Raw genomic sequence first — 27,559 nt, 5'->3', positions numbered from 1 at the left:
GATAGCATTTTAATCATAGGTATCTGGCAGTATTCAAATTCTTAGAGATCCTAAACCAAGTAAATACCACATCCTGCTAGGACCATCTCCCTATTTTCCTAATAGGGAAACCATAGCAACCCCTCCTACCCTCCATCTGATCTGGAGGATGTGAGGTTGCAGTGCTGTCACTGGGTGTGCCCTCAGGGCACTGACCACAAGTCAGCACTCACAACAATGTGCTGACCACATGTACACCTCCTGCATGGTCTGTAAAATCTCAAGCAAGGAATTTCATTTAAAGTGGTCTTGAGTTGGCAGGGCTTCCAGAATCCAGAAGGAGGAAATGCAAAGGATTCCCACAGTTAAAATACCAAGAAGTAGGAGTCCACAATAAACAATTTCGGAACATGCCAGAGAACAAGATACCATGAGGGAAGAAAACGGAGAGAATGAAAGAAATGAAACCTCAGATGGTGTGAGTAGTAGATGCAGAACATAAATTCATGTATTTTAGTCATCTAAAGAAATACAATAGGGAGATAAAGTGAGTCCTCAAAATAGCAAAAAAAAAATGTTTTTAAAACAATAGAATTTTTCAAAATGAAAGATATACTAGAAATTCTAAATTCAGGAGGTGAGTTTAGTGACAAGTTAGGTAAAGTTGAAGAGGGAACAAGAACCAGTAGATAGAACCAAGAAATTATCCAGAATGCACCAGAGAGAGAGATAAAAGGAAAATATAGACAGACAAATACACATTGAATGTGAGTTTCAGGAGAGGGGAGTGAGCTGAGGCCATATTTGAAGATAGAATAGCTGAAGAATGTGCGGATGGAAGACAGCCATCTGCAGATTCAAGAAGTCTGTCGGAGTGAAAAGGGTTCAGACAGTGTAAGTGCAGGATGTCAAAGAAAGACTTCCAGCAGCCGAGAAGAAAGACGGCTGTCCAAGTGGAGGGCTGTTTCTCAACAGCCAAAGTGGGAGCAGGGACAGAAGAGCAATGTCTTCGTGTACTGAGGGTGGAACAGTCATCAACCCAGAGATGTTCAGGAGGGGCTGTCTTTCAGTTAGGATGGCTAAAATGAGGAAAGAGGAGGGGAAAGAAGAAGAAACCAATTTCCTGCAAAAACACAGATGCACATTGGGCATCCCTGGGTGGCTCAGCAGTTTAGCACCTGCCTTTGGCCCAGGGCGTGATCCTGGAGTCCCGGGATTGAGTCCCACATCGGGCTCCCTGCATGGAGCCTGCTTCTCTATGTTTCTGCCTCTCTGTCTCTGTCTCTGTCTCTGTCTCTCTCTCTCTCTCTCTTTGTCGATCATTAATAAATTTTTTTTAAAATGTCCTGAACAATTGAATTTCTAACATGAGACAGTTAATGTAATTGACCACATTAATAGATTACAGAATAATCAGGTTTTGTGATATATTTCGATTGAAAATATTCATTCATAATAGAAATGCTTTAAAATAGGACAAGTTTGTTAACTTTATATAAAAAAAAAACTGCAGAAACATCTTCCTTCATTGTGAAACGTTGAAAATATTCCCTTCAATGGCAGAAATACACCAAGGATGTGAGCTGTCACTGCTGTGAGGTTGTACACGGGGCGTTACTCTGAAGGGCAGCAGGTGGTGGGTGCCTGGGGACAGAGACTCAGGACCCAGATGATGGGAAGCCCACCTTCCTGAGGCTGAGGAACTGATTGGGGTTGGCATTGCAGATGAGAGAGGATATTTTGGTAAATTGTCCTGGGAGGACTGGGTGTCCAGTTAAGACATACACAGGATCAGTTCCTGGAATTACACATGAAGGCAAAACAAAAAATCTTTTACAAGAAAATACGTTTATGATCTTGGGATACAGGAGAATATTTAAACAAGGTACCCAAAGTGCAAACCATAAAGAAAATGACAAATTAGAGTGTATTAAAACTAGGATATGTGTGGGCACCCAGTGTGGCTCAGTGGGTAAAGCACCTGCCTTCAGCTCAGATCAGGCCATGATCTCAGGGTCCTGGAATTGAGTCCCACATCAGGCTCCCTGCTCAGTGGGGAGTCTGTGTGTCCCTCTGCCCCTCCTTCCACTCATGTGTGTGGACCTGCACGCATACTTGTTCACACTCTCTGTGAAATAAATAAAATCTTAAAAAAAAAACCTGGAAAATTTATAAAGCCAAATCACAAACTGAGATAAGCTAGTAATAACCCATATACCTGATAAAGTGTTAGTATGCAGAATGTCTACAGGACTCCCACAAAGCTAGAAGAAAAAGACAATTCAATAGGAAAATGGGCAAAGAGGCAAACAAGGATTTTGCACATGAGGAAGCACGAATGGCAAATAGCACACAAAAGACACTGATACGTAATCAAAGGAAAGCTCTGTAAGCGCTGTGAGACAGTGCTGCATCCACCAAACTGGCAACGGTGTTGAAATCTCACGTGCTGGCTGGGTTGGGGCGGTGCAGAGTCTTACAAGCTGACCAAGGGACTGTGGATTGATGCTGTCACAGTGGGACATGTATTCCAGCGATTCCACTGTAGAAAAGCCTGTCCGGTGCTAGAGATGCGAATCAGAATGTTCACGGTGGCCCCGGGCGGGAAGAGGAAGGAACAATTGGGTTGTCCATTGGATCCGATGTTTGCATGAACATAGATGATGGTTCTCGGGGTGCACCTGGAGTGGCCCCGCGGCAGGGAGCACATGCCCACCACATGCACACAGTGCAGCCCCGGGGCAGGATAGAAATGCAGATCGCGTTGCCTGTGGCCTGGGAAACAAGTTAGCAAAGAAAGCTGGTCAGAAAGGGGCGCCTGGGTGGCTCAGCAGTGGAGCATCTGCCTTCAGCTCAGGGCATGACCCCAGGGTCCTGGGACCAAGTCCCACATCGGGCTCCCCGCAGGGAGCCTGCTTCTCCCCCTGCCTGTGTCTCTGCCTCTCTCTGTGTGTCTCTTATGAATAAATAAATAAAATCTTTTTTTAAAAAGCCAGTCTAAGAGAACATACATGTCATTATTCCATATCCATATTCAAACCCAGCAAAACTGATCAATAGACACATGTAGAAAAGTCTACACAAAAGGAAACTGTCACCCCAGAATTGAGGGGAGTCAGGTCCCTGGGGGCTTGTCTTCAAACTGGAGGTGAGTGTGTAGGAAGATGAGCTGCTCTGCAGACACCCTTCCTTGGGGTTGGACTCGGTGACACAGACTCTCTGGCCGCCTGTCATCTTTCCCTGGGACGGATGAGTCCCAGCTCCCTTGCCCGGTGCCCCTGGAGAGCCGAGAAGTGGAGGGAGCACCCGTTTCTAGCCAAAGACAGGACAGGGAGCACCACCCTTTCTGTTTTCTCCTTAGAATCAAGATTTAACTGGTTTCTCCTGTGGTAAATAATTGTCAGGACAGCAGTTAGCTTTCAGGGTTATTTTAATTCTTCCTGACAGTTTGCAAAATTAAATATCCAAATGTTGTGGTAACACATTACTTTCAGACAACTTGAGTTGAAATCAGCATCAAAACATTCTCCTGTGCCTCACGTTACACAGACATGCCCCAACCACTGGGCGGGTCACAAGGGCCAGAGCCAGCACCCTGTGCCCACAGTGGTCCAGGAGTGCTTGGACGGTGACACCCTGGTTTGCTGTGTATGCAGACGGTTCTGTGTGGCCGCACGGGAGATGGGAGACCTGATGGTCTAGCAGCACATGAGGACACATTTGCCTCTGGGCTCAGTCCTGAACCAGAGCTGATGGAGCGGCAGTTCCCATCAGAGAGTGAGGGGATCCCAGGAGCACATCCTCAGTGCCTTTTTGGACAGATGCATTGGTTCCAGAACTAGAATGGCAGGGGAGCAATCAGGTGCCAGTGACAGCAACAGTAGCGGTGAGGCATGGTCATGGTCATGGTGCACTTGCTCATCCATGCCACAGATCGCACGATAGTTCCTCAGCAGGTGGTCACTGGCGTCCTCCTGTGCACCTTGCTCTGCTCTGGGCACCTGGCCTGTCCTACACACACAACAGATCCTGCCTTTGTTGTGCTCACATCCTAGCGAGGGAGGCAGGAAGAAGGGATGGGTGGGCAATCCAAGCAGCTCACATGAGAAGGGGGTGCCCTGCGGGTCCTGGGCCCTGGGAACATACAGCACACCTGCAGTGTGGACCCTAGAGAGTGGGGATCCCTAGGTACAGAGGAGTAACGGATTGACCTGCACTGTCCCGGGGCCACGAGTCCATGGTGCTGCCTGTCAGAGGGACCATCATGCTGGAGGGATCCAGGCACCTGCACGTGGAAGCCCCGTGCCAGGTTTCTAATATTTAAATGTCTACATCAAGTCTGTGAGCTGTTACTAAAGTTTGATCTTTGTACTTTGAAATATGTATTCGTGATATATTATATATACAGAATGAAAAAATGATGTTTAAATGTGCATAGAGGTATATTTTTAATCTCTTAAAATCAACCAAATATAAAAGACAGCTGGATCATGCTCTTATCACACATGTGTGGTTATTCTCTCACTGCGCAAGCGGAGTTTGGTGGGTAATAACCTAAACATGTGTAGTTGCTAATTAGTGCGTATTTATTTATAAATGTCTCTTCTTCCACTTATTTCAGAAAATCACTAATTATATTATTTAGCAAGGTTTCATAAAATCTATGCATTTAGACAGAAACTATCCAAGCATAATTACAAAAAGTATGAAACGTGAAGGTGTTTTCATCAAAAATACAAAATGCTTATGAAACTGAAATTAAAATTGGGTGTCCATCTCCAAAAGGGTTCTTTTTCCTTAACAATACTCATAACGGACAAAAGTATAAAACAAGATATAATAATAGATAACAAAGCTTTAAAGATGTTAATAAAGGTGAATCTTTGATTCTGTATTTTGAGAATTTCGTCCAGTGGAACCATTGGAAAGGAGCACGGTTTGTGCATGTTACGTGTAGACGGACACACATACAAAGTGGTAAGTGATAGGAATCATTTGGTAGTGCAGCGGCTTCTCTGCCACCATGTATAATGGCTCAAACATGTGGCTTACCCATGGAAAATCTCGGAGCCACAGACTGAGATGTGCAGACGAGCATGTGGATGCTCGGCAGAGCTGGGAAATGACGCTTCTTTAGACAAGAATTGGATGCTTTCTGGCTCCAAGAGCTTTGACAAGTTAATTAATGTGTGTCTCTTTCCATCCAATGTTTCTATGGCTTAGACCCTCCCCAGCCCCAGGCCCCGGCACTGGGCGGCAGTCACGTGCTGCATTGAGAGGACAGAGGTGGGAACATGGGGAGCCCGTGTGTCTGACCCCTCCCAGGGGCCTCGCAGGGCAGACTCGAGCCCCAGCCCCAGCCCCCCTGGTGGGGCCGAGCAGAGACAGGACAGCCAGGGATCCCAGGGCACACAGGCCACAGTGGGACACACGGGAATGGGAGGCGGGGCGAGGGCAGCAGGTGCAGCCAGCCTGTGCCCCACACCCACCCCAGGGCACCTGGCGGGCAAAGGAGAAAGATCCCCTCCTGGAGCACAGGGCTCGCTTCCTGTGGGCGGGAGAGGATGCGCACGTCCCCTCAGTGGGAGAGGCCCAGCCTGGGTCTGCTGCTCAGGTCAGAACAACCCAAGACTCTGAATGAGCCATGGACATGTGCTCAGCCCCAGAGCTCTCTCAGGTACCGGAGACAGGACGCAGCATGTTTGCAGGGCTCATTACAGCATGGGTGCTCCAGACAGGGTTCCTCACGAGAAAGCTCCAGGGGTGAGGCCGGGGGTTGGCATCCAGGTCCTGGGGCAGGCTTTCCTGCTCTGCCCCTCCTCCTCTGTCTGTTGTGGCATCGGCCCTCCCCTGCCCCACAGCGCCCTGGCCCTACCTTCAGGCCCCTCTCCCGCCCTCCCACAGGGACAGTGACCCACAGGCCCATGGTTGCTCCCAGGGGCCGCTGCCCACCTTCCCTACATGTCAGGGCTTCCTTCTTCTGCCGTCAGGCTCCTTCCTGGGCGCTAGGCCCTTAGTGGCTGGGCAGGGCTGGCGACGCTGAAGCCACAGCTCTTCTCTCTGATGGAGAGCCCTGGGCTCCTGCAACAGGGGCCTGGCACCAGAGCCTGAGGACTGGGCCCTGCCCTGCGGGAGGCGCACACTGTGGGCCCCAAACCAGACGCAGGTCAGGGTGATGAGGTTCTCCTCCCTGTGGTCTAACTGGCCCCTCACTTGTGAGGGTCGCTGCATCCACCTCCGGGGGACCACTGGGCACACAAGCACTGTAAAGGCCCTGAGAAGGCGAGCAGGTGTGTTTACGTGTACTTCCCTAGCCTGTGTGATCGCCACTTGTCACCAGCACCCGTTTCCATCCGGGGGCACGCCCGTGGGATCTGGAGCTCACACAGAGGCACTCAGCCGGCGCCCTAAGGCGGGAGGGGAATATGGCCCATGGGGCCTCCACAGCTGACTCTGGCAGCTTCTCAGAAAGGGCATTCATGGAGAAGAATAGACAGTAGTTAAGCACTGACATTTTCTATTTTTTTTCTGATTCCTGCACAAGAAGACACTCTGCCTGAGAAGACTGGGTGCAGAGCTATTTCCAGGGCGGTCCCCTCACCCCATGACACTTCTCTGCCCCCATCGAGCACAAGAGGGTGTGTGCAAGGTGGGGAGTGCCTGGGGGGTGGTTGGGGCACCTGCTGCGCCAGGCGGGCCTCGTCCCCTCCCTTCCTGGCTTGGGCTCCAGCTAGGGGTTCCGAGCAGGGAGTCAGCCCTAAGGGAAGGGGACAGTGACCGCCGGACTGTGCTGCTCCACAGGGCCAGGCCCCCAGGTGGAGGGGCCCTGAACTACCCCGATGCTTTGGCTCCTTCGATGACACCTCTATGGCTAAAAAAGTGTGACAGAGGGAATGAGGGTTTCAAAAGCGGAAGTAGGTCCCGGGGCAGATGTGCGCCTTGGAGCAGGGGCTTCAGCTCCGCCAGCAGCTGGACTCCACCTCAGGGGCTGCTGGGCTCCCTGAAGGGGTCACCATCCTGCTCCCACCCCTGCCCCGTCTTTCCCATGGAGCGCAGCCCTCCGGTCCTCCTGTCCCCATTCGGATCACAGGAGACACCTGCACACCCTATCAGGGGCCAAAGAGAAAGACGAAATCACCACACCGCCGCTACGCGCTTAATTACATGGAGTGCTGCATACATTGTCCAGCACAAGGAACTGTTCTGATAAATTAAAACACTAATTAAATAGGCTATTGCAGCATTTTGAGAACATTGTAGGCTTCGGCTTCTCTGGGTAATTTGCATATCCTTCATCTAGCGAATTTAATTTTAAAGGACTTCTTTTTTTGTTTGGAAACCCTTTTTGTCTCCCGTGAAGATAAAAATGGGCTTTGTGCATCGTTCTGGGCTTTATGAAAGTGGCTTCGCCCAGGGTCTCTGCCCCCCGGCCCCCTGGCCAGCCGGGCCCTCCCACCCAGGGTCTGTGCCAGGCCCTCCAAATAACTCGGAGCTGACATTTGACAGAGCATCTGCTGGAAGCGAGGCTTTTCTTTCTCCCATCAAAAAGCTCTAGCCAAAGACTGACAAAAATGGCAATGTCGCTGCAACATTCCCAGAACATGGTCCCTTGGGTACACAGCCTCATGGAGGGAGCACTGGGGCTGTAGGGCAGGTGCCCAGGGATGCAGCACGGGCGTGAGGCAGAGGATATTCATGTCACCATCGACCCTGCAGAGGGGATTCTGGAAGGACATCCACATGGCTGGGGGCACCCAAAAGGAGCCCGTGAGACCGCAGATGCCCCCGGACGGCATTGAGAAGGATGTTGAGAGCCTGGGGGTGCAGATCTCACCGAAGACTGCGGGGTCTGCCCACTTCAGGCCCTTCTGAGCTAAAAAGAGGCAGAGAAGGGCTACGTGCAGGATGCTTTGAGCGCCTTGTGCAGGTGCCGGAAACAGGCAGGGTCTGCGGGGCTCCACTTCTCCATCATCTCCACCAATGAGAGATTTCAAACAACAGGACAGAGTGAGTCCAGTGTTGTCGACGGGTACTGACCCCAAGACCGTGAGGGCACAGAGACTGGAATACAGGTGCACAGCCCCCAGCCGCCCCGAGGCCCACAGACCTGGTAGGAAACCCACCCCAAGGGCACCCCTGGGAATCGCAGGGGACAGGGCCCTGGAAGGTGGTGACTCCACAGGGTGCTGTTGGCTCTGGACGATGACCAAGTGAACCCTGGAGGCTGCCACGTTCTGGAATCAGCAACAGGTGGTATACACGGCCTCAGATTCTGGGCACAGCATCATGATGGCCTTGAGGGCCCTGGGGCCAGGACGGCATCAGCAGGACACCCCGCTGCTCGTAATAGCCTGTGGAAAACGTGCAAAAATGTGCACAGAGGAGTATTTGGGGGTAGATTCACCTCTTCTTGACCTACCGGAGCCAAATAGAGAATCTGAGGGTTAGTATAAACCGGAAAGATGGGTCCACAGTGCAGGACACAGTACCTGGGCCTGTCCTGGTAGAGTCTGCGTGCGCACCCCCGAACACATGCTCACACGGAGGAGAGGCCAGGAGGCCTGCCTGCAGCAGGGGTGGGTGACCTCCTCCTACATCCTGAGTGAAGAGCCTGGAGGATGGAAGGATGGGCTGGATGTTGCAAAGTGAATTATAATGGGATAGACGTAATGGCATGACCAGGGTTGGCAGTGATGGGTACACCCCCTGTCCCGTCCTTTGTGAGTACGCAGCCCGCAGGGCGCACTCATGACTCTCCCAGACTCTTTCAAGGAAGCCCCTGAGCAACCCCGATCCCGCAGGGCTGACCCCGGCTAGGCCACACTGGAAGCAGTGTGGTCATGTCTGGAGGCCCATCCATGGACCTTGGGCGCGCCCATCCTGCCCTCCGAGAGTGTCAGCTCACCAGGCTTGCCCACTCACCACCCGCCCAGCCCCTGGCACGCCGCCCGGCCACACATGCAGAGTGCCAAGTGGCCGGCTGGGGGCAAAGTTTAGAGGACAGACAGTGATTGTCTCCCACAACACCTCATGCTGGCTAACCCTAAAGATCAGCTGGTGATAGGGAGGGATGCACATTTTTAGGAAATATAATTACTAGCCCCACCCCGTGATTTTCTTACTCAAAGGTCTGCTGAGGCCAGCAAACAACACTTTTGTGAAGACCTGAAGTTGAAGCATCTCAGGACCCCAAGGCGAGGACCCTGCAGTGGGCGGGATGGGGCAGGAGGCCAGGGCGGCTCTCAAAGCAGGCCAGGGGTCCCAGAGACCGTGCTGCTGCTGTACTGGCCACACCTGAACCCGGTCACCCGACATGCCACCCATGGAGGGATGTTCGCTCGCCTTGGGCCTTGGCAGTGAACAACAGCAGTGTCAATCGGCATGCTGAGGACGGGAGGCCGGAGATTATTGGCGTTTCAGAACGATGAGCAGGCAGGTTCTGTAACGCGATAGTGGAACTGCTGTCTCACACTGACCCTGACACCGGATGTGAGCGTCCCAGGGCCATCCCGTGAGGGGAACCAGAGCCGGGGGGGTGGGCAGCGAAGCCCTGGTTCCGGACCACCACTGGCTTCGCCTGCAGGCCCTTTGCCCTCTTCTCCCTGGGGACCCACCCTGCGGTACGGCCAGCCATGGCCCATGAAGAGCGGTCAGTAGGTCACTCCAGAACCATGGGTGTCGCCTCAGCCTCTGCCCCTGAGAGAAACTTTCTTGAACAGGTTTTGCTTGGACTTTAAGGCAGAGGCCAGGGAAATGCTGGTGGATGAAGAGCGGCTGTCCCATCCACGCCCAGTTTGGGGCAGCGGCTCTGGGTGACTTCAGTGTCCTTCTAAGGCTGGAGACAATGCTGGACCGCAGAACCAGTCAGGCTGGCGCCGGGTGCCCAGCAGAGGCAGCAGGTTGGGGACATCCCAGGACACAAGCCCCTCAGGGGCAGGGGGAGGGAAGTGGTGCCAGTGGGGCACTGGGTGGGGAGGCTGATGCTCCTGGGTGCCATGGCCAGGCGCAGGGGTGTCCAGGGTCTTGAGGAGGGCCCTGCCGGGAGGCTCCCCACACCTCAGTACCCTGGCTCCACAGGTGGCCGGCCTGTGCTGCTGCGGTGTCGGGTGGCCCTGATGACAGGTCCTCTCAGGCCATGGGGTCCAGGTGGGTCAGCCTGCAGGTATCCCTTTGGAGATATGGAGACAGTAAGGGTCAGATGAAGTCACCAGGGTGGGGCCTAAGCCAGCAGGGCTGCAGTCCCTGGAAGAAGGAGGAGCCCCTCCAGCTGGGGCAGACCCCTGGGAAGGGTACTCAGCCCACACCCACCCCTCAGTCCCCTACCCAGACACGCAGCACCCCTGGGCTCTGGGAGATGCTTGGGGTCCGCGTGTCCAGTGTGAGCCTGCGCTGCTGGAGTCTGACCTGCCCGTGGTTCTGGGCAGTGCCACACTCAGGGCTTCCTCAGTTTCCCCATCTCAGATGGAGACCGAGCCATCTAGATCCCAGTGGGTCTGAGGATGAGCTGAGGCTGGGCAGCGCTCATGCCTGGGGGCTGGCAGTGGTGGTCTCACCACTGTGTTTATCACGGACTTGATGGTTTGGCCTTCAGGTTGATTAGTTCAGGAGAGTGAAGCAGCCCACTCCTCTAGAGAACCTTTAACACGCGGGAAGCAGCGGATTCACCTAATCTAGGTCGTCTGTCTCATTTGCCGACTGGTTTGAACCAAGTGAACTCCACTTGGCAAGGTCGGGGCAGCTCCAAGAGGCTCTGGGCCAGCGGGTCTCCTGTGTACGCCACAGTCACTGTGTGAGCACCTGCAGGCTGCCCAGAGCCTGAAAAGCGGGAGCTTTGCCCAGCAGCCTCTGGAGTGTCACAGCCCACCCCACCCCCCCGGTTCCACTGGGTCTCGGGCACCCTTCCTTTGCTTTAGGACAAAGCCAAGCAAAAGGACCGTAGCGTGATACTTTCCAATCACCCGATCGCTTTGTATGAACGTGGGGCTGGCTCAGAGCCATCACCTGGGGCAGCTTCGCAGATGCCAGACACACATGTGAGCACAGCCCCAGGTCAGATTTCACTGTCCCCCCACCCGCACGCTGCCTGTGCTTTTCCGTCCATTTCAGTGACACCGCATTTCACTGAGAGCCCATCAGGTGGCCGACGCCCCTTCCAGAATGTTCTGGAGCTGGTTGGAAGGTGGCTGCTGGCAGGCATGGGAACGCATAGCCCTTCCCCGGTGACCCCTAATGGCCAGAGTGTGGGCAGCAACGGCTCCCCAGGCCACACCTGCCCACGACACAGTGATGGGTCTGACATGAGGCAGGGAATCGTGACGCATCAGGCCCTTGCCTGGATGTGAACACAGTTCTCCCCCCTGTGATGGAGCCTGTTTTCTCTGTTCACTGGGGCTTCACTGCCATGTTCTCAGTGGTTCTGAGAGCCAGTTGTGATGCATAAAATTCCACACACTTACATGTACGTGACACTGAAAACAAAGGGGCCAGGTGCCTGCATGTTCACCACGTTTTCCTGTTATCTGCCCACTCGAACATGTGCATCACTGTTTCCAGGCAGTGAGAACATGGTAACGACATGGCACCCAACGTTTCCTGGCGTGTGGGAACCCCACCCAGCACAGCTTGAAGACGCACACAGACATGGGCAGGCATCCTCGGGAAGGCCTCCCGGCACCTGGCGTCTCAGCCTGCTTGGAAGGTGATCTTGCCTTCAGTGACCTGAGGTCAGCACTGCATTTCTGGCACAGGGAAAGGGCCTGCCCGATGGCCTGGGGCCCAAGGAGCACCCGGGCCTGACAGACTGGCAAAGCTGTGCATCCACCAGAGACACGAGGGGAGGGCTGGTCCGCAGTAGGGAGGGTCCGCTCTTCATCCTGCAGACAGGTGCCTGGGCAGGAACTGAGGCAGAGAATGGCTAGCATGGGACATCCTGTTCGTGTGGGTGGGGAGGGGCCTGCAGGGCACGTCCCTGGTCACCGTCATACCCTGGGGCAGATGTACTCCTCGGCCTGTGCAGCTGGGGGAGACTGACCACCCGGCCCCTCTGGGAGCTTTGCTGTCGCAGGTCGGGTTGCCCAACATGCTGCAGTTGGATGACTGCTCTGGGCTGACCCCTAATGTCTGTCACTGCTCTGCGACCATAAATGGAGCAGATTTTCCATTCTTACGCATTTTCTGTTCCTCAGCCTATTTAAGAGTTCACTATTATTCCCCCCAAAGTAGCTTGCCATTCAGTAAAATGTTCCCTTTGTTCACAGAAGAACATTAAAATCTATTGCTTTGTACTCTCTTAAGGGGTGTTCTCCTCCACTGGGACTGCTGCCTCTCTCTCCACCCACCCCTTGTGCTCCCGCACACCCATGTGAGGGTCTGTGTTTGCCTCATTCTCTTGGCGCACGGATGATCACCTGCATGTGACAATAACGTTCGTTTGTTCAAAGGGAAAGACTGTCCACGCGAGACGAGGGGAGGCCCCTGGGTGGGGCAGGCGGGCTGACGGGATCTTGGTCGTTTATTCTGCGAGATATGATTCTGTCACCAAGATCAATGTAGGCAGAGGACAGTCAGGTGGAAGTAATCGGTGTTGTCTCACTCCTGTTCGGCCTTAACCACAGTGGCAGGGCGCGCCTCGTTCTGAGGGTCTGCAGTAAAATCCTATTTGTCCTGCTTTTCGTTTCCAAGATGACACGGGCTTTGCCTAAAAAACAGTTTCTACAGATTCGTAAGCCAAGGTCAACTGCTTGGTGACACAACTTCTTCTCGACAAGGCGGGGGCGGCCGGGTCTGTGGTGTTGGCGTGAGCATGAGTGCATTTCCATTTCCATCTGCTAATGGTTTCCGCAGCAACTTTCTCTCGCGCTGATTTGGAGGGTAATTCGTCCACTGCAAGTCAGCCTCATTCTAAGTCAGGAGCGCATGAAGACAAAGCTTGTGTGGGAGCTAAACTGTCACAGAACGATCCTGGTCAGGCTGCGGATTAGGGAAGTGAGCTGCCCCGGTGCCACGGGGTGCATGCACACAGTCCAGGCAGCCTTCCCTGCGAGCTCGGGACGCTGGCTCAGGGGCACGCTTCCCAGTGATAACACACCAAGTAACCAGCACATCATCCTAAAATAATGCACAGTCCTCGCCACAGTCCCGTGGGTTCCCGTGATGGCGTTCAGTGCCGGGGGTGCAGGTTCGTGGGGAGGCTGACCGGCGTCCACCCCGGGGGACTGGCTGCAGGCTGGCTCTGCGGGTGATTAGGCTGTCCCTGCAGCAACTCCATGGCGTGTTTCTCAGTGGAGAGGACGTGCAGGGCGTCTTGAGAACCATGAGCTCTGCACGCTGACCCTGTACCTCTTGGCTTTTCCTAACAGTTAACAACAAGGAGAAACTGGAAGCGGCATCCGGACTGAAAATTCTTCACGTCGGAAGCGGGTTGGTGAGTAGCAGAGGCGCTGTCCTCTCAGACGTGCGTGGTCGGCAGGCGGCCAGCTGCTGGGGGGCCTCCCGTTGCTTGAACACCCTGATCCACAGCACCAGTGTGTGCAATGCCAGTTTTGGTTGCATTTGAAGCCATAATCCCGCGCGTCCCTGAGCAGGAGCCGTCCTGGGTCAGAAAACGCTGAAATGCAGAGAACGCAGGCTTCCTCCTTCAGAGGTTTAGTGACCGCTGGGGTGTGGACACAATCCAGCTGAGGGCGGTTCTCCTCGCAGGGAGTCGTTGTTTAAAGACACGTTGGGGTGAGGGCACTGTGCGCCTGTAGCTGCCTCTGGGATATGACTTGGTCTGTGACGTGGCAGATGTGCCCTCATGGGGCCGAGTTGGTTTTGGGAAGAGTCGCTTGACCAAACACTCCATCAGCCATCTGAGCTGGTAGCAATGCCGCTGGAACCCTGGAACCCAGGCCGCTGCCCGCTCCCTCTCCCTCTCCGTCTTGGGGCAGTGTAATGAATTGTGGGTGGAACGGCAGACGTGATTGCCCACAGGAGAAGCACCAGCCACGCGTCAGGCGGTGTGGACCCGAACCAACATGGGCCATTGCATTTGAAATTTTAGATTTCAGGGCACTCGTGATTACAGGTGATTAGCTGTCCCGGGCAGCTCATTTGTGAGGGCCCGTCGCTTACAAAGCCACGGTGAACCACAGCCCCAGGGAGATCTGTTCCATGGTCATGAGTCCTGGTCTTGAAGTAAGGACGCACTTCTTCACAGATGGGCTCGTGTGCTCGCAGGCAGCAGGCAGGTCAAAGAGCCTTGCGGGGAGGCACCTGGTGCCGGGCACTGGTGTGCCAGTTACGTGAGGCAGGAGTCAGGCGGGTCTGGTGGAAGCCCGTTAACAGAGGCGTGGTGGGACCAACCCACCCCGTGCCTGGTTCTCTCCCAGCCTGCCCGCCTGGGCGGGAGGCGAGCCTGTGTCAGGCAGGACATCTCATCCCCCTGTGCTCCAGGCTTGGCATGTGGTGAGGGGCCGAGGCGCGGCAGGGAGGAACCGGCCAATGGGACGGACTGTGGGCACGAGATAGAGGAGTTCGTAGTGTGCCTGGGCAGGGTGAGTGGTGTGGGTGGGGCTCCGGCGGTGCCCCAGACCCCAGCCTGGGGGGGGTCTGGCACCCAGAGGTCCTCTCCTGAGGGAAACACAGCCTCCTGCAGCATCGGGAAGGAGAGAGGCCATGTGAGGGCTGAGCCCACGGGCTCCTCCAGGTGAGCACAGCTTTCCCGGGAGCCCGTTGCACTGGCTGCTGGACACCGTGACCCCCACGCTTTGGTGGGAGGAACACCTGAGCCCTCGCGAGGCCTGTTGAGGAGGAGCTGCCCAGACCCGGAGGATCTGGGCACTGTGGCTGCGTGTCCTTGCCCCTCCCCTGCATCTTGGCCGAACCCTGCTCCGTGAACAGCCCCTGTCCCCCCACCCCCGCCGCTCACCTATCTGCCCTACACGACCTGCCCGTCTGAGGGACCTGGGGCCTCGTCCTCCTGCCCAGTACTGGACGGACTGCTTTGGCCCCACACAGTCATGCCCATCCTCTCCCGTCTCTGTTCTCACCACCCGACTCCATGTCCTTGGTGTCAGAGGAGGTTGGGGTCACTGGGAAGGGTGGCTGAGGCGCAGGCCTACTCACCGCCCCTACTCGCCGCCCCTCTGCTTCCGCGGCCAGCCAGGGGCACCATCCCAATATCCACTCCCAGACAAGGCCACCGTCCCAGGTTCTGGGCTCAAGGTGGAGCCCCCACCGCCCTGGTGCTATGCATGTCCTCCCTCGTGTGGACACGGAAGCCCAGGCCTCCAGCCCACCCACACCTGGGCCTGTGTGAAGGCACCAGACCCCTGCGATCCGCGGTGACCAGTGCCTGCTCGCGCCAGGTCTTTATTCCCCTGTTCACTCTGGGGTGTGCAGGTTGCCCTTGTTCCGGTGCTTCCCCGTGTCCACAGAGAGGCGCCGACGCCGCTCCAACCAATGCACAGTCCACTCATCCGTAGGATACGAGCCAAGTGCCTCCTGTGCGCTGGGCACGGTGCAGGACCAGGTCTGGCTAGTGAGCAGGGACCACCTCCCACCTTCCATCTCCCACCTCCCAGCCGTGGGGCTCACCCCTCCCCGAGCTGGGGTCCACTGAGGGTCTCCCATCACATCCACTGGGTTCTGTCTTGGGTGAGCAGCCTCTTCTGTCCCTTCCCTGGACGGACTTCACACCGGGCCTCGTCTGGACCGTCCCTCGGGCTTCCTCCTCGCTGCCCCCACACCCGGCCATCCCTACCGGGGCCCCTCCCATGACTTGCACAGCTCTCCACCAGAGTCAGGACCTCCTCCGTCCATTCACCCCATCAGCAAACGTGGAGCACGGCAGCATGTCATCGGGAGTGTCCATGCATTAGTGCCAGCGCCAGTGTTCTTCAGCGCCCATGTCCCACGTCCCTGGGACCCTCCCCATGTCTCTGGGACCCCGCCCATGTCTTGGAGACCCGCCCCCCACACCTCAGCGCATCGCCCCCCACATCCCCAGGACCCTCCCTACATCCCCGGGACCCCACCCTCCACATCTCTGTGCTCCCCCCACGTCTCCATAACCCCCCACGTCCCCAGGACCCTGCCCACATCCCCGGGCCCCCACCCACGTCTGTGTGCCCCCCCCCAACGTCTCCGGGAAGCAGGTGAGCTCCTGGCTTTCCTGCCCCTTCCTTGCTGATTCACCAAACTTGCTGCCACAGACCCTGGAGGGTCACTGCCGGGCTGTCCTTTCCAAGGACGCTCACATGCCCAAACTCCAAGCACTCACTGTGATGTGTGAGAGGCACCTGCTCCGGCCTTCCCGCAGACCAGCTTTCTGCAGCCAAACACGGGGCTCCTGGCTCATTACCATCGGTGTGCAGATTTGCGGGGGTGTTTCCCCCACCACTATGTGAACCACCCCCCGCCCCCAGGCCCCTCTGGTAGCTCTGACCCCACATCCCTGCACAGCAAAGCCCAACATCGCTGGTGCACGTTTCCCACATGCGGCACCTTGCGTGCTTGCCCTGGTGCCCCCGTCACCACCTCGTCTCCACCAGGAGTGGAAAATTCTGCCCTCAGAATCTTTGGGCCTCTGACTTGGGGTCACCAGAGCCACCGTCCCTTCTTAGACTGAGCTTCCTGTCCTCTTAGCCGTTCAGCCTGCTTTTTGGAACCGTGAGCATGCTGAGGGCCCCGCTCTGACCCCTGGTCTCTGATGGGTCCCAGGCACAGTTGTCTCGGTCTTCCCTGAACTGCCCCCTGAGGGATCACTGGGCCCCGGCCTTGGCTTTATTCTCCTTCATTGGATGCTGGCCCCAAATGTAGCTCTGCAGACTGACACAATCACTATGTCTCTTAGCCCCACACTTTTGTCCTTAGAGGGTGAAACAAGGTACCAGCCATCTCTGCCCCAGGCCCCACTGGGTGACAGACACGGCATCACCGTTGGTCACTAGCACTGTCCACGCACTGGATTGAGCCCAACTCCAGGAACTGGACTTGCACTTGGACTGTTTGTGACGATGACTGTTCAAACTTGCAGAAATTGCCCTCCACTCATGCTGGATGTCCGCTCTTCTCACTAGGGGGCAGAGGGGGTTTGCCCAGGTCGGGGGCTGCTGGAGATTTGGCGGGTGGGGGTGAGGAGGGCCAGTGAGCCCACCACCATGGCGCTGCCTCCTTCCTTTCCACCCACCTGGTCTGCTGCCTTCTCTGGTCCCTGAGTGGCCAAAGCCTGACCCACCATCTTCGGGGGCGTAAACACCCACGCCCACGCACTGGAACCTGGCTGTGAGGGCCCCCCACCCCCGAGAGCGCCGTTTGTCCTCCCTGCAGCCCCAGGGCCTCCTGTGTGCCAGAGCTTTGGAGACCACTTCTCCAAACGCTTTCCCCTACCTTGACCCAGAAAGCTCTGGGTGGGGTCTCCAGCCCAGGACCCCTGCATCCCCCTGGGCTTCTGTCAAACCAACCCGTGTTCAGAAGCCGCTCTTGACAGAGACACAGGTGCTCAGAGATCAGGAGCCAGTTTTGGAAACTGAAAATGGGAACAAATGGGGCAAGTGGAAACATTTTTTTAAAAAAGCAAACAATGTGTGTTTCTTGGATGTTAACCACCTCGTGCAACATTAAACCTGATTTTGGTGATTCTGGGTTTTTGAGTGTTATCAAACGTGAGCATCTCCACAGCTTCCTGACTCTGAAGTGCACAACTCACACATGCGATCACAGCAGAACAAGAGCCCTTTAAGCCAAATGGCAATATCTCAAAACAAAATGTAACGGAAATGGACAGATGCACGCACACTACCCTGATAGACTGGGGCTATTTTGATGTATTTCAAGATCTAATCTCTGACATCTTGAAAGTGTTTGCATTTTCTTCAAATTTACAAAGTCGGAGGTTCTGAGAAGATGGCGAAGGTCTCAGAGCTTTACGATGTCACTTGGGAAGAAATGAGAGAGAAAATGAGAAAATGGAGAGAGAAAACTCACGAAACAGTGAGCAAATTGTGGAAGTTGGAGAGGAATTAATTAATGAATATGCTTCTAAGCTTGGAGATGATATTTGGATCATATATGAACAAGTGATGATTGCAGCCCTAGACTATGGTCGAGATGACTTGACATTGTTTTGTCTTCAGGAGTTGAGAAGACAGTTTCCTGGCAGCCACAGAGTCAAGAGACTAACAGGCATGAGATTTGAAGCCATGGAAAGATATGATGATGCTATACAACAATATGATCGAATTTTACAAGAAGATCCAACTAACACTACTGCAAGAAAGCGTAAGATTGCCATTCGAAAAGCCCAGGGGAAAAATGTGGAGGCCATTCGGGAACTGAATGAGTATCTGGAACAATTTGTTGGGGACCAAGAAGCCTGGCATGAACTTGCAGAACTTTATATCAATGAACACGACTATGCTAAAGCAGCCTTTTGTTTGGAGGAGCTAATGATGACTAATCCACACAACCACTTCTACTGTCAGCAGTATGCTGAAGTTAAATATACCCAGGGTGGACTTGAAAACCTCGAACTTTCAAGAAAGTATTTTGCACAGGCACTGAAACTGAACAACAGAAATATGAGAGCTTTGTTTGGGCTTTATGTGTCGGCAAGTCATATTGCTTCTAATCCAAAGGCAAGTGCAAAAACAAAAAAGGGCAACATGAAATATGCTAGTTGGGCAGCTAGTCAAATAAACAGAGCTTTTCAGTTTGCAGGTCGAAGTAAGAAGGAAGCTAAATACTCTCTTAAGGCAGTTGAAGACATGTTGGAAACGCTGCAGATCACCCAGTCTTAAGGTTTCAGACTCTTTCACATTACATTTCACAACTGCACAGTTGAACTTATTGGCCTGTGATTTATTTACTAAATGCCTAGTGCTATTTATATACTAATTTTTGTTAAGAGGGCAATTGTAAAGAAAGTTTATATAAACCTAAAAATGCCTTTTATTGCTAAGCAGGAAGATGGAGAAAGTCCGTGGAAGAGAGATTTGACAAGATTCATATTGATTGTACATCATTGTCTTCATATCACACATATAGAACTTCTTTTAAACCACAATGTGATGTAGAAATCCCATAAATAAATCTTGTGATTTATTAAAAAAAAAATTTTACAAAGTCATATTTCTTCCAAAGGAAACCTACCATGTTACAAGAAAAGCTGAAGTATTTAGGAGAAAAATAACATAGGAGGTTGTCACCAGGAGGGCAGCTCATGAATGCATCTGAAATAAAGAGCCATTTTCTGGATCTTGGTCGTATGATGATATCCAGCTACCAGATTAACCTGCCCAACATCTCAGAGGCAGAGGACGGACCCTCAAAGAGGCTCTGCATCGCTCCCAGGCAGCACACGTCACCGCGCTACGGTCCTGGTTCACGCCAAGTGCCGCGGGTCAGCCACAGAAGGGGCTGCCCTGACTGCCCTGGGGGGTACAAGCACCCCATCACCCAGCAGATTTAGGCCAAACAGGGATGGCTATCTGCTCAGATTCTAAAAAAGGAAGTCTTTCCGTCTTGTATGGGGTGGGGGGAAGTTTTCCTCAACCTCCCAGGGGCCCTGGCTGGGTATGACGGTGTAACCAACAGACAGGTAAGCAGAAGAAAACACCCAAGTATGTTCAGGACAACTTTCAGGTGACTTGGGAACGTAGGAAAGAACCCAAAGGAATGGCGAGAACTGAGTCTGTGATGCTGGATTTGATGCAAAGTAGACAGGTGTGGGGCCCACGGAAGGTTCAGGAGTGTGTGGTGAGGGCAGGACGTGGAGAGACGAGGGAGGCCTGTCGGCTGGGGTGCTGCTCAGGGTCCCTCGGTCCAGGAGATATGGGCTCTCCCTTCCTGTGGGGCAGTGAGGGCACCTGTGTCGTGAGGGTCTTGGGACCTGCTTCAGGGTGAAGGGTGATCACAGCTGTCCTGCTCTGGCACCGTCTCCAACTCCTTCAGCTTCAAATACTTACATGTCAGGCACTGTATTTTGGGGCAGCATGCCCTGAACCCCATCCCCACTGCACTGTGATGTTAGGTGTGGTTTTTTTAATTATTTTATTTTATTTTAAATAAACGGAGTGGATGTGGGAGAAGGGAGGGGCAGGGAGACAGAATCTCGAGCAGGCTCTGTGCCCAGCATTAAGCCGGACACAGGGCTCAATCTCATGACCCTGAGATCACAACCTAGGTCGAAATCAAGAGTTGGACGCTTAACTGAGCCACCCGGTACCCCTAGGCGTGAAGTTTCCATATACATCTTAAAGAGACCTGGGGTGTGAGCACCTTGATGAGTGAGGTGGGGAGGTAGGGACCCCAACCCGACAGCCGCCCCCACTGTGTGTGTGTCCCCTGTTCCTGTCGCTTCTCAGACACGATTTTGTTCAAGGAAGGATTCTGTGGCCAAGACTAGGTTGATTCTAAAAGTTCCCTAGAAGTCTGTGAGTCTATAGTTGTGCTCCCACTGCTGGAGTGAGTGTGCGCTCACCACATGACAGTCGGTGCTATGCAGCATGGTGCAACAACCCTCCTGCACCATTGCCATCCAGTTGCTCCAAGTCCTATGGGAGGCACGTGGGCACGAACCCCTGGTCCAGGCCACCCCCCAGAGGCCCTGCTCAGGGGCTCTGATTGGACTCAGGAGGTAACTTGACGTGGAGGGACCTTTGCCCAAAGGGTGAAGAGAGCACCAGGTCAGCTTCCCCCAAGAATAGGTGGGGGAAATCTCCATGGGACGTCAGGTTGAGGGGAAACTGTCACCCTCTGCATCGTTGATGGCACAGGCACCTGCCTTCATCAAGCCTGGTACTGACTTGCAGGATGGTTGACCCAGCTCTTGGCATGTTGGCCATGACCTTGCCAGCCAGTGGCTGGGAACCCCATGAGCACACCACCTTTGGCCCTGTGGGGAGTGAGGAGGTGCGGGTCGTGGTGGCGCTGTGATGCATCCTAGAGCGCCATCAGGAGCACTGATGGAGTTGCTCAAGGGCCGCTGTTTGGCTTCTGTAGTAAATGGCAAATGTGCTAAGACTCCTACTCTCACCCCGTAGAAGGTCTGTGCCGTCCACACAGTGGGTGCCTCCACGGGGTGGGGCGGTTGCCATCATGAGAGTTGATCTCATGGGAGCTTTGCAAAAAATTAAAATTGAACAAATATGAGACCGTAGGAAGGTAACTAATTACATGGGAACAGGCAAACGGACTGTGATGATTCCCTTACTCGTTCTGAGGACTCGAACCCCTAACCATAGCGGCTGTGGGTGTGCGCATGTGCGGGGCTCAGCGTCAAGCAGAGCTGCTGGGACTCCAGGCAAGTCCTCCCCCTTTCTAGAAGGCTCTTCGGGCTGACGTTTGACTGTTTGAGTTGTTATGGGTTCACAGGGAGAAAGAAGGACGGCGCCAAGATGCCACATGTGCCCTGGCCCTTGTGTCTCCCCACACCAGCGCCCCCGTCACTGCGGGCTGGTAGCAAAACCAGAAGGTAGATGGTGGCTCAGCATGTGCGTAGAGTTTTTTTTGCGTGTGTGTCATTTTATCTTTGATGCCACTTCTTAAAAATTTGATTAAGAACAGACCTGCGACTAAAGTAAATGAGAACATGTTTGTGCTTAGAGATACGTGAATGCCCCAGCGGCTCCATAGGGCTGAGCCAGCCCCTCCTCACCTGTCAGCCTCGTGGATTGTCACAGAGAACACTGATAGTGACCCAAGTCACCACGTGTTTGTCAATGTCTTTGTCTGCTCGGCATCCCGCACAGGGGGGGGCCCCACGAGTAATTTAAAGTATCCCTGGTGCTTGGATGGAGGCACGTGCTTGAAGTCCAGGGGCCAGAGCCATGGGTGTGGGTGCATGCCGGGGGCCAGCAGGGTGGACCGCAAGCACCTACCCAGGCAGCGGGAGCCTGACATGGAGGCGGTGGGTTCTGGGGGTGCTGCTGTCGGAAGAGCAGGAGCTGCGGGCTCTGGCCTGTGAAGGGACAGATGGTAGCATTTTAGGATGGGCGGAATGAGTACGAGAAAATGGGGCATCGGGGTGGACAGGGCCTCTCGGGGAGATGCTAGGAGTTCACTCTGCAATGCTGCTCACGTGTTTTCAAGAGTCCGTGATCCTCCTCCTCCTCTGCATGTGCCACAGCTCCCGGGGGTCCTCTCTGCCAGCCCACGGGATGAGGTGTCCTGCGACTCCATGGACGGGCCACAGGGGCTTTCACAGCTGCCCCCATACCCTGTCCTCACTGCTGCTCCTCGTCCCATCCTCATCTTTCTTAGAACTGAGGAAAACCACACAGATGTGTGTTCAATATAATCAGCGGCACCTGACATGTTGACAAATACGAGTTTCTCATGAAAGAATGTCTTTTCCTTCTGAAATGCGTGTAAATACCATGTCACGTGGACCACGGATGTCGTTTCAATACTTTCCCTGATTTAAAGGCAGGAGAGCCGCCCTGTGATGTGGCAGTTGCTATAGTGACACATTCAAATTTTATTGAATATCAGAGTAAATAGTCACCTGAAGTGAAGTAGGTGGCATCTGGCTGCGGCGGCCCCACACCTCGGCCAGCCCGAGTCCGCGCTTGGCCTCGGCTCGCACCGGCTGCAGTGGAAGCGGGCCGGCCCGGGGCTCCTCCGAGCTGTTGATTTGACGGGGTCCCCGCAAGAAAGGAGGGTCCGTCTGAATAAAGCGTAGAGTTTCCCTGCAGCTGCATCGACAGAGCCGGTTAGTGTGTCCTCAGACGTTACTTTTCATTTAAAAACTAAGCTCTGCAGAAACTCCCGGGAGTCCACAGGAGGAAATAGTTCAGACACCGTTTCTAAGGCTCAACAGGTAAGATTCTTGGAGGAGAATGAAGACGATGGGAGGGAACGGCCACCAACCGGAGCCTCGTCCGGCCCCTCAGGGCAGCCCCACAGCCGCCAGCTGGATGCAGCTCCTACGCAAGGCAGGGAGAGGCCAAGGGACAGAGGTGGTGAGCCCGGCGGCCCCACTCGCACGCCTGCGTCCTGCCCCCTGGGCTGCGCCACACAGGCTCTGAGACCCAAGAGGCCCCAGGTTCGCCCTCTGGTGGAAGGGACCTGGTGGCTCCAGCCCCACGGCGGACAGCTTCACGCTGGCGTCTGGCCCTGCAGACAGACCCGCGTCCACCTGAGATCCTGCCCCTCAGGGGTTTAGGTGGGAACGGAAGAGGAGCCATGTGCGTGCATACTGGGGCGGCTGCCACAGAGCACCACGCACCAGTGGCTCCCACGGCCCTGGGGCCTGACCCGGGGCCCTGGGGGGCATCCCTTTGTGCTTTGTCCGCGTCCCGTGGATGGCCTCCTCGGCCTGCACGCTGCTATTCACGTCCAGTTCACATCCCCGTTCACAGGGATGCCTCTCGTATGGGGTTAGGATGTCTGTACCCACCCTGTGTCCAACGCGGGCCCCGCCCCGTGCCCTGGGAGTTGGGACTCTGACACACCCTCTGGAGGGACACAGGTCGTCCCTGACAAGCTGCTAATCCCCCTCCCCACTCCACCCGAGGGCTTGGGCTTTAAGAAGCTGCTTTCCTGTCAGGAAGGGTCTGGCACGCGCCGTCCGTCCCCCACTGAAAGGACACAGGGTCCCTTGGCGCCTCGGAGCGCAGGGCGCCCGTCCCCTCCTGCTACCCCTCCCCGTGGGGGCTGTCAGAGCACAGTGTGGCTGTGTGATCTCATGTCTGCGCCGTGTAACTGTGCACTCGAGAGTAAAAACGGTGTCCCCAGCAGGCCGCACGAGGCCTGGCACACAGCAGAAACTCCGCTACCATGCCTTGGGGGATTGAGTCGTGAACCCCAGCTGCAGGGTAGATGCCCTGGTCAGCTCGCCTGGCGCCTTTCTGCTCCATCATCCGTGCATCGTCCAGGCTGCCCTTCTCAGGGCTTTGAAACCTCCGCGGAAAACACAGGACTCCTGGAAGGATTCCTCCCTCCTGTTGTGTGCGCTCTGGCCCTTGTCACAGAATCGCACAGGACGCTCTGCTGCACCACAGCTTCTCTCCTGCTAAGCTGGGCTTCATCTCCATGACAACTGATTCGAATACCTCCTCTATGCTTAATCCACGGGTGATTTGGGTTTTTTTGTTTTTTATAAAAAGGTTCGTTTCATCCACACGAAATAATTAGTAATCAATATAACACAAAATATAATCAAATGTGAAATTTCAAACACTTCTATCGAAACATACGTGCAGTCGAGGCGATGGCTGTCGAGGATGGCCGAGGCGGACACGACTCGCAGTTCTCCGCTTATCGGTAGGTGAGCACATGTCCCCGTGGCCAGGATGAGGTCCCTCGGAGCATGGCCCACGTCTCCGGGCGCCTCCCCCCAGCCACGCTGACAACTGTTCACCACCAGTAAGTGCAGGAACACGCATCTGACCGGTGATGAAGGGGGCGAGGTGGCCAGGGCTGGATGACGGGTCCCCGCGTGTGGGGTCGTGCTCAGCATCCAGGGGGCAGGGTGCACGCCTCCTCTCCTCTCATTCCCCCGGGTCCTGGTGCACCGTCCACACCAGCGTCCGCAGTTCCACTCCAGGCCCAAAATCCACACAGGGCCAGGCAGTCCCGCTCTGTCTCTGTGCCCCAAGATGGAACCTCGTTAACAAGCTCTGGCACCTGGGCACCCCTGATGTGGCACCCCCACAGCTGGCCTGCAGGATGGGACTTTTCACCTGCTCCCGTCCTGCATGGGACCTACAGCTGGCAGGTAGGTCCTGCCACCCACCGGGCTCTTGCCAGATCATGACCCCACTGACCTGAGGGTCAGTATCCTGGGACCACTGTGACTGAGGGCCCTAAACTGGAGGCTTAATGGACGAATTGACCTCTGCCCGCTGTGGAGGCCAGAGCCCACCATCCAGGTGTGGGCTGGGCTGGCTCCCTAGGGCTCTGGGGAGGGTCCTTCCTTCCCCCACTGCCCCCACCACCCCTGCCCCTGCCGCCCCTGCCCCCAGTGCCTCTGCCTCTGCTGCCCCTGGTGCTGCTAGCTGGCCTTGGGGGGGCCCTTGGCTCACAGACCCAGCCCTCCAGCCCTCCCCCTGTGTGTCTGCCCTACAAGGACGCCTATCACTGCAGGCTGTGCCCGTCCTACCCCAGAAGGACCTCATCTTAACTCAAATGCATTTCCAAAGACTAGTTTCTATGTAAGGCCTCACTCACAGGTACTGAGAGTTATGAGTTGTACATACCTTTGTTGGGGGGACACATATTAGATCCAAACCACCCTGAAGTCACAGATGTCCCCCACCCTCTGGACTCCAAGCCCCAGCACTGATCCGTGGCTGACCTACAACTGAATTTTTCTCCTTTTGGGGCTACAGTACTTTGCTCTTCTGGTTGTATGAACAGACCTCGCCTCTCTGGCTAAATACATTTCCCTGTTAATCCAGTTTGACCCCCAGACCACACGCACCCCAGACCCACTCCTGTCTGCTGGTGCTGACACAACTGGGGGATCCAGGGCCCGCATGGGGATGGATGGTCCTCATGGATGACACTTGTCCTGTGGAACTTTAAGGAGGAAAAGATACCCAGAGCCCTCTGATAATTCCATGTTTTCAGGTAAACATGAGCAGTAAATCTAATGTTATTTTTATTAAATTAGCGAATTCTTGTACTGTCCTATTGTTATCTTTTCTTGTCAAGATTCTTAAAAGTCATAATCTCCTTAGTTTACCCCTCGGGCATATGAGCACCTGCTGTACTCTATGACAGGAAATTTCTCTTTTTTTATATGAAATAATTTTTAGCTGGAAGGTAGGGTAAATGCTTACATAAAATTTTCACCTGCAAAGTCCATGAGCTACAAGTGCAACACCCTAATTTCCCAGATTCTGAGCAAGCTGCCCCTACTAGGAAGTGGGGCAACTGATGGAGGAGCGCTGGCAGTGCAGCCTTGGGCTGATCTGGTATTGTGCAGGTGTGTCCATGTGCCAACTGGACATTCCTCTTCCCGGGCACCCTATGCAGTCTGGGCCTGCCGTGCACTAACTGCGGGCCAGTAACCAGGGATGAAGAAGGGAGGGGTGCGTCCTGCTGCTCCCACAGGACATCTCAGCTTCCTGGACGCTGGATATGGGCCCCAGCCTGAGGGCTGCCCTCCCCGTTTACACAACGTGCTTTATCATCCTGTGTCAAGGGTTCCTCCAATTTGTTGGGGCCACAGCACCAAGCTACCCAGCAGGCAGGGGACAAGGGGGGCCCAAGCCCCCGGCCCCCAGCCACTCCTCCTCAGTTTGCATGGGCATAACTTTGCCTTTTCTTCCTGTGCAATGAAGCACCGAGTTAGCAGGTAATTAGGCCTCTGAGTTCACAAGGCTTTTTATGGAATTACAGCTGTTTTTCTTCATGAGAACATAAAGCAAAAGGATATTCTTTTTTTTAAAGATATTATTTATTTATTCATGAGAGACACAGACAGAGGGAGAAGCAGGCTCCCTGCAGGGAGCCCTATGTGGGACTCGATCCCAGGACCCGGGATCATGCCCTGAGCAGACACTCAGCCGCTGATCTACCTGGGCATCCCCAAAAAGATAATTCTTGAGAAGAAACTTCATTCCTTTGACAAGCACTTGGACTTAATGCCACACTGAAATAGAAACATCTTTCCTGTCATATGCCAGCACCGTGCCCTGTCCTGGGCAGGACGTACCACAGATACTGGACACCAGCCTGAGGAGTTGTTCCCCTCCCACCCTATTAGTTTCCCGCAGCAGCCTCAACACCGCATGTGGGGTGCCTGCAACACCTGGCCCTCGTTGTCTCACGGCCCGGAGGCCTGGAGCCTGAGAGCTGGGCATGGGCAGGGTTGGTTTGCTCTGAGGCAGCTCCCCTTTGCTGTGTGGGTGACCATGTCCTCACTGGTCCCCATCTGAATGTGTCTGTGTCCTGATCTTCTCTCATGAGGGATCTGTGCCCCACACAGAATGAGGGAGCTCATTCTAACCTAGTCATCTCTCTAAGTCCCCAGCTCCAAAGCGGCCACATTCTGAGGTCCAACGTATGGTTGGGGAGTGGGGGGCAGCTGGGCCTGGAACACCAACCCATAGTCAGATCTGCTTCGTGAGTGTCTGATTAAACTTAGGGTGCCTTGTGCGTATTCGCTCCAAAAGATAGCATTTCAATAAGCTGACTTCGAAGAAACATACCCATGCTGTGTTTCTAGTGTTGAATGACTGTCAGAAAAGGAAAACATTGTACCAAGCCAATGAGGGAGATAAAAAATAAATAAGAGTGTGCATTTTTAGAAACACGATGGGATAGTTTTGTGCACAAACCCATCAAATCTGCAGTTTGATCTAACATCCAGCCGTAGCTATTAAGTAAAAATTACCACATGGCCCAAATAAATTAAGTCTCAGCAGTGGTGGTGTTGAGGTGGGAAGAGCCAGCTGACCTAAGCAGCGGGGTGGCTTGGCCATACTTGGCCTCCTTCCTCCAGCGCGAGATGTAGACACGCCCCGCTAGCTTGCGGTGGGGGGGTGGGGGGGTATGGGGGCCCAAAACATTCTTGACATTAAAACAATATAAATCGTGTTGTGATTTTATTTCCTTGGCAAAGGGTTGCCTGTTTCTTTGTGGCTTATTT

At 54.5% G+C, this 27,559-nt stretch overlaps 1 protein-coding gene and 1 pseudogene across 16 annotated transcripts in view; both read left to right on the top strand.

The window, feature by feature from the left end:
- Nucleotides 1-27,559, top strand: part of PTPRN2 (protein tyrosine phosphatase receptor type N2) — a 724,029-nt gene that overhangs the window by 465,722 nt on the left and 230,748 nt on the right. For all 16 annotated transcript variants that reach the window (XM_072763267.1, XM_072763274.1, XM_072763268.1 and 13 more), the window contains one exon: nt 13,338-13,402. In XM_072763267.1, the coding sequence (XP_072619368.1) occupies nt 13,338-13,402 (65 nt within the window). The remainder of the gene's footprint in view (nt 1-13,337; nt 13,403-27,559) is intronic.
- Nucleotides 13,940-18,890, top strand: LOC140599651 (ER membrane protein complex subunit 2 pseudogene; annotated as a pseudogene).

The sequence above is a fragment of the Vulpes vulpes genome, chromosome 7, assembly GCF_048418805.1.
Source record: "Vulpes vulpes isolate BD-2025 chromosome 7, VulVul3, whole genome shotgun sequence".
NCBI lineage: Eukaryota > Metazoa > Chordata > Mammalia > Carnivora > Canidae > Vulpes > Vulpes vulpes.
The sequence above is the reverse complement of the archived record's forward strand: the minus strand, read 5'-3'. Positions and strand labels throughout refer to the sequence as shown.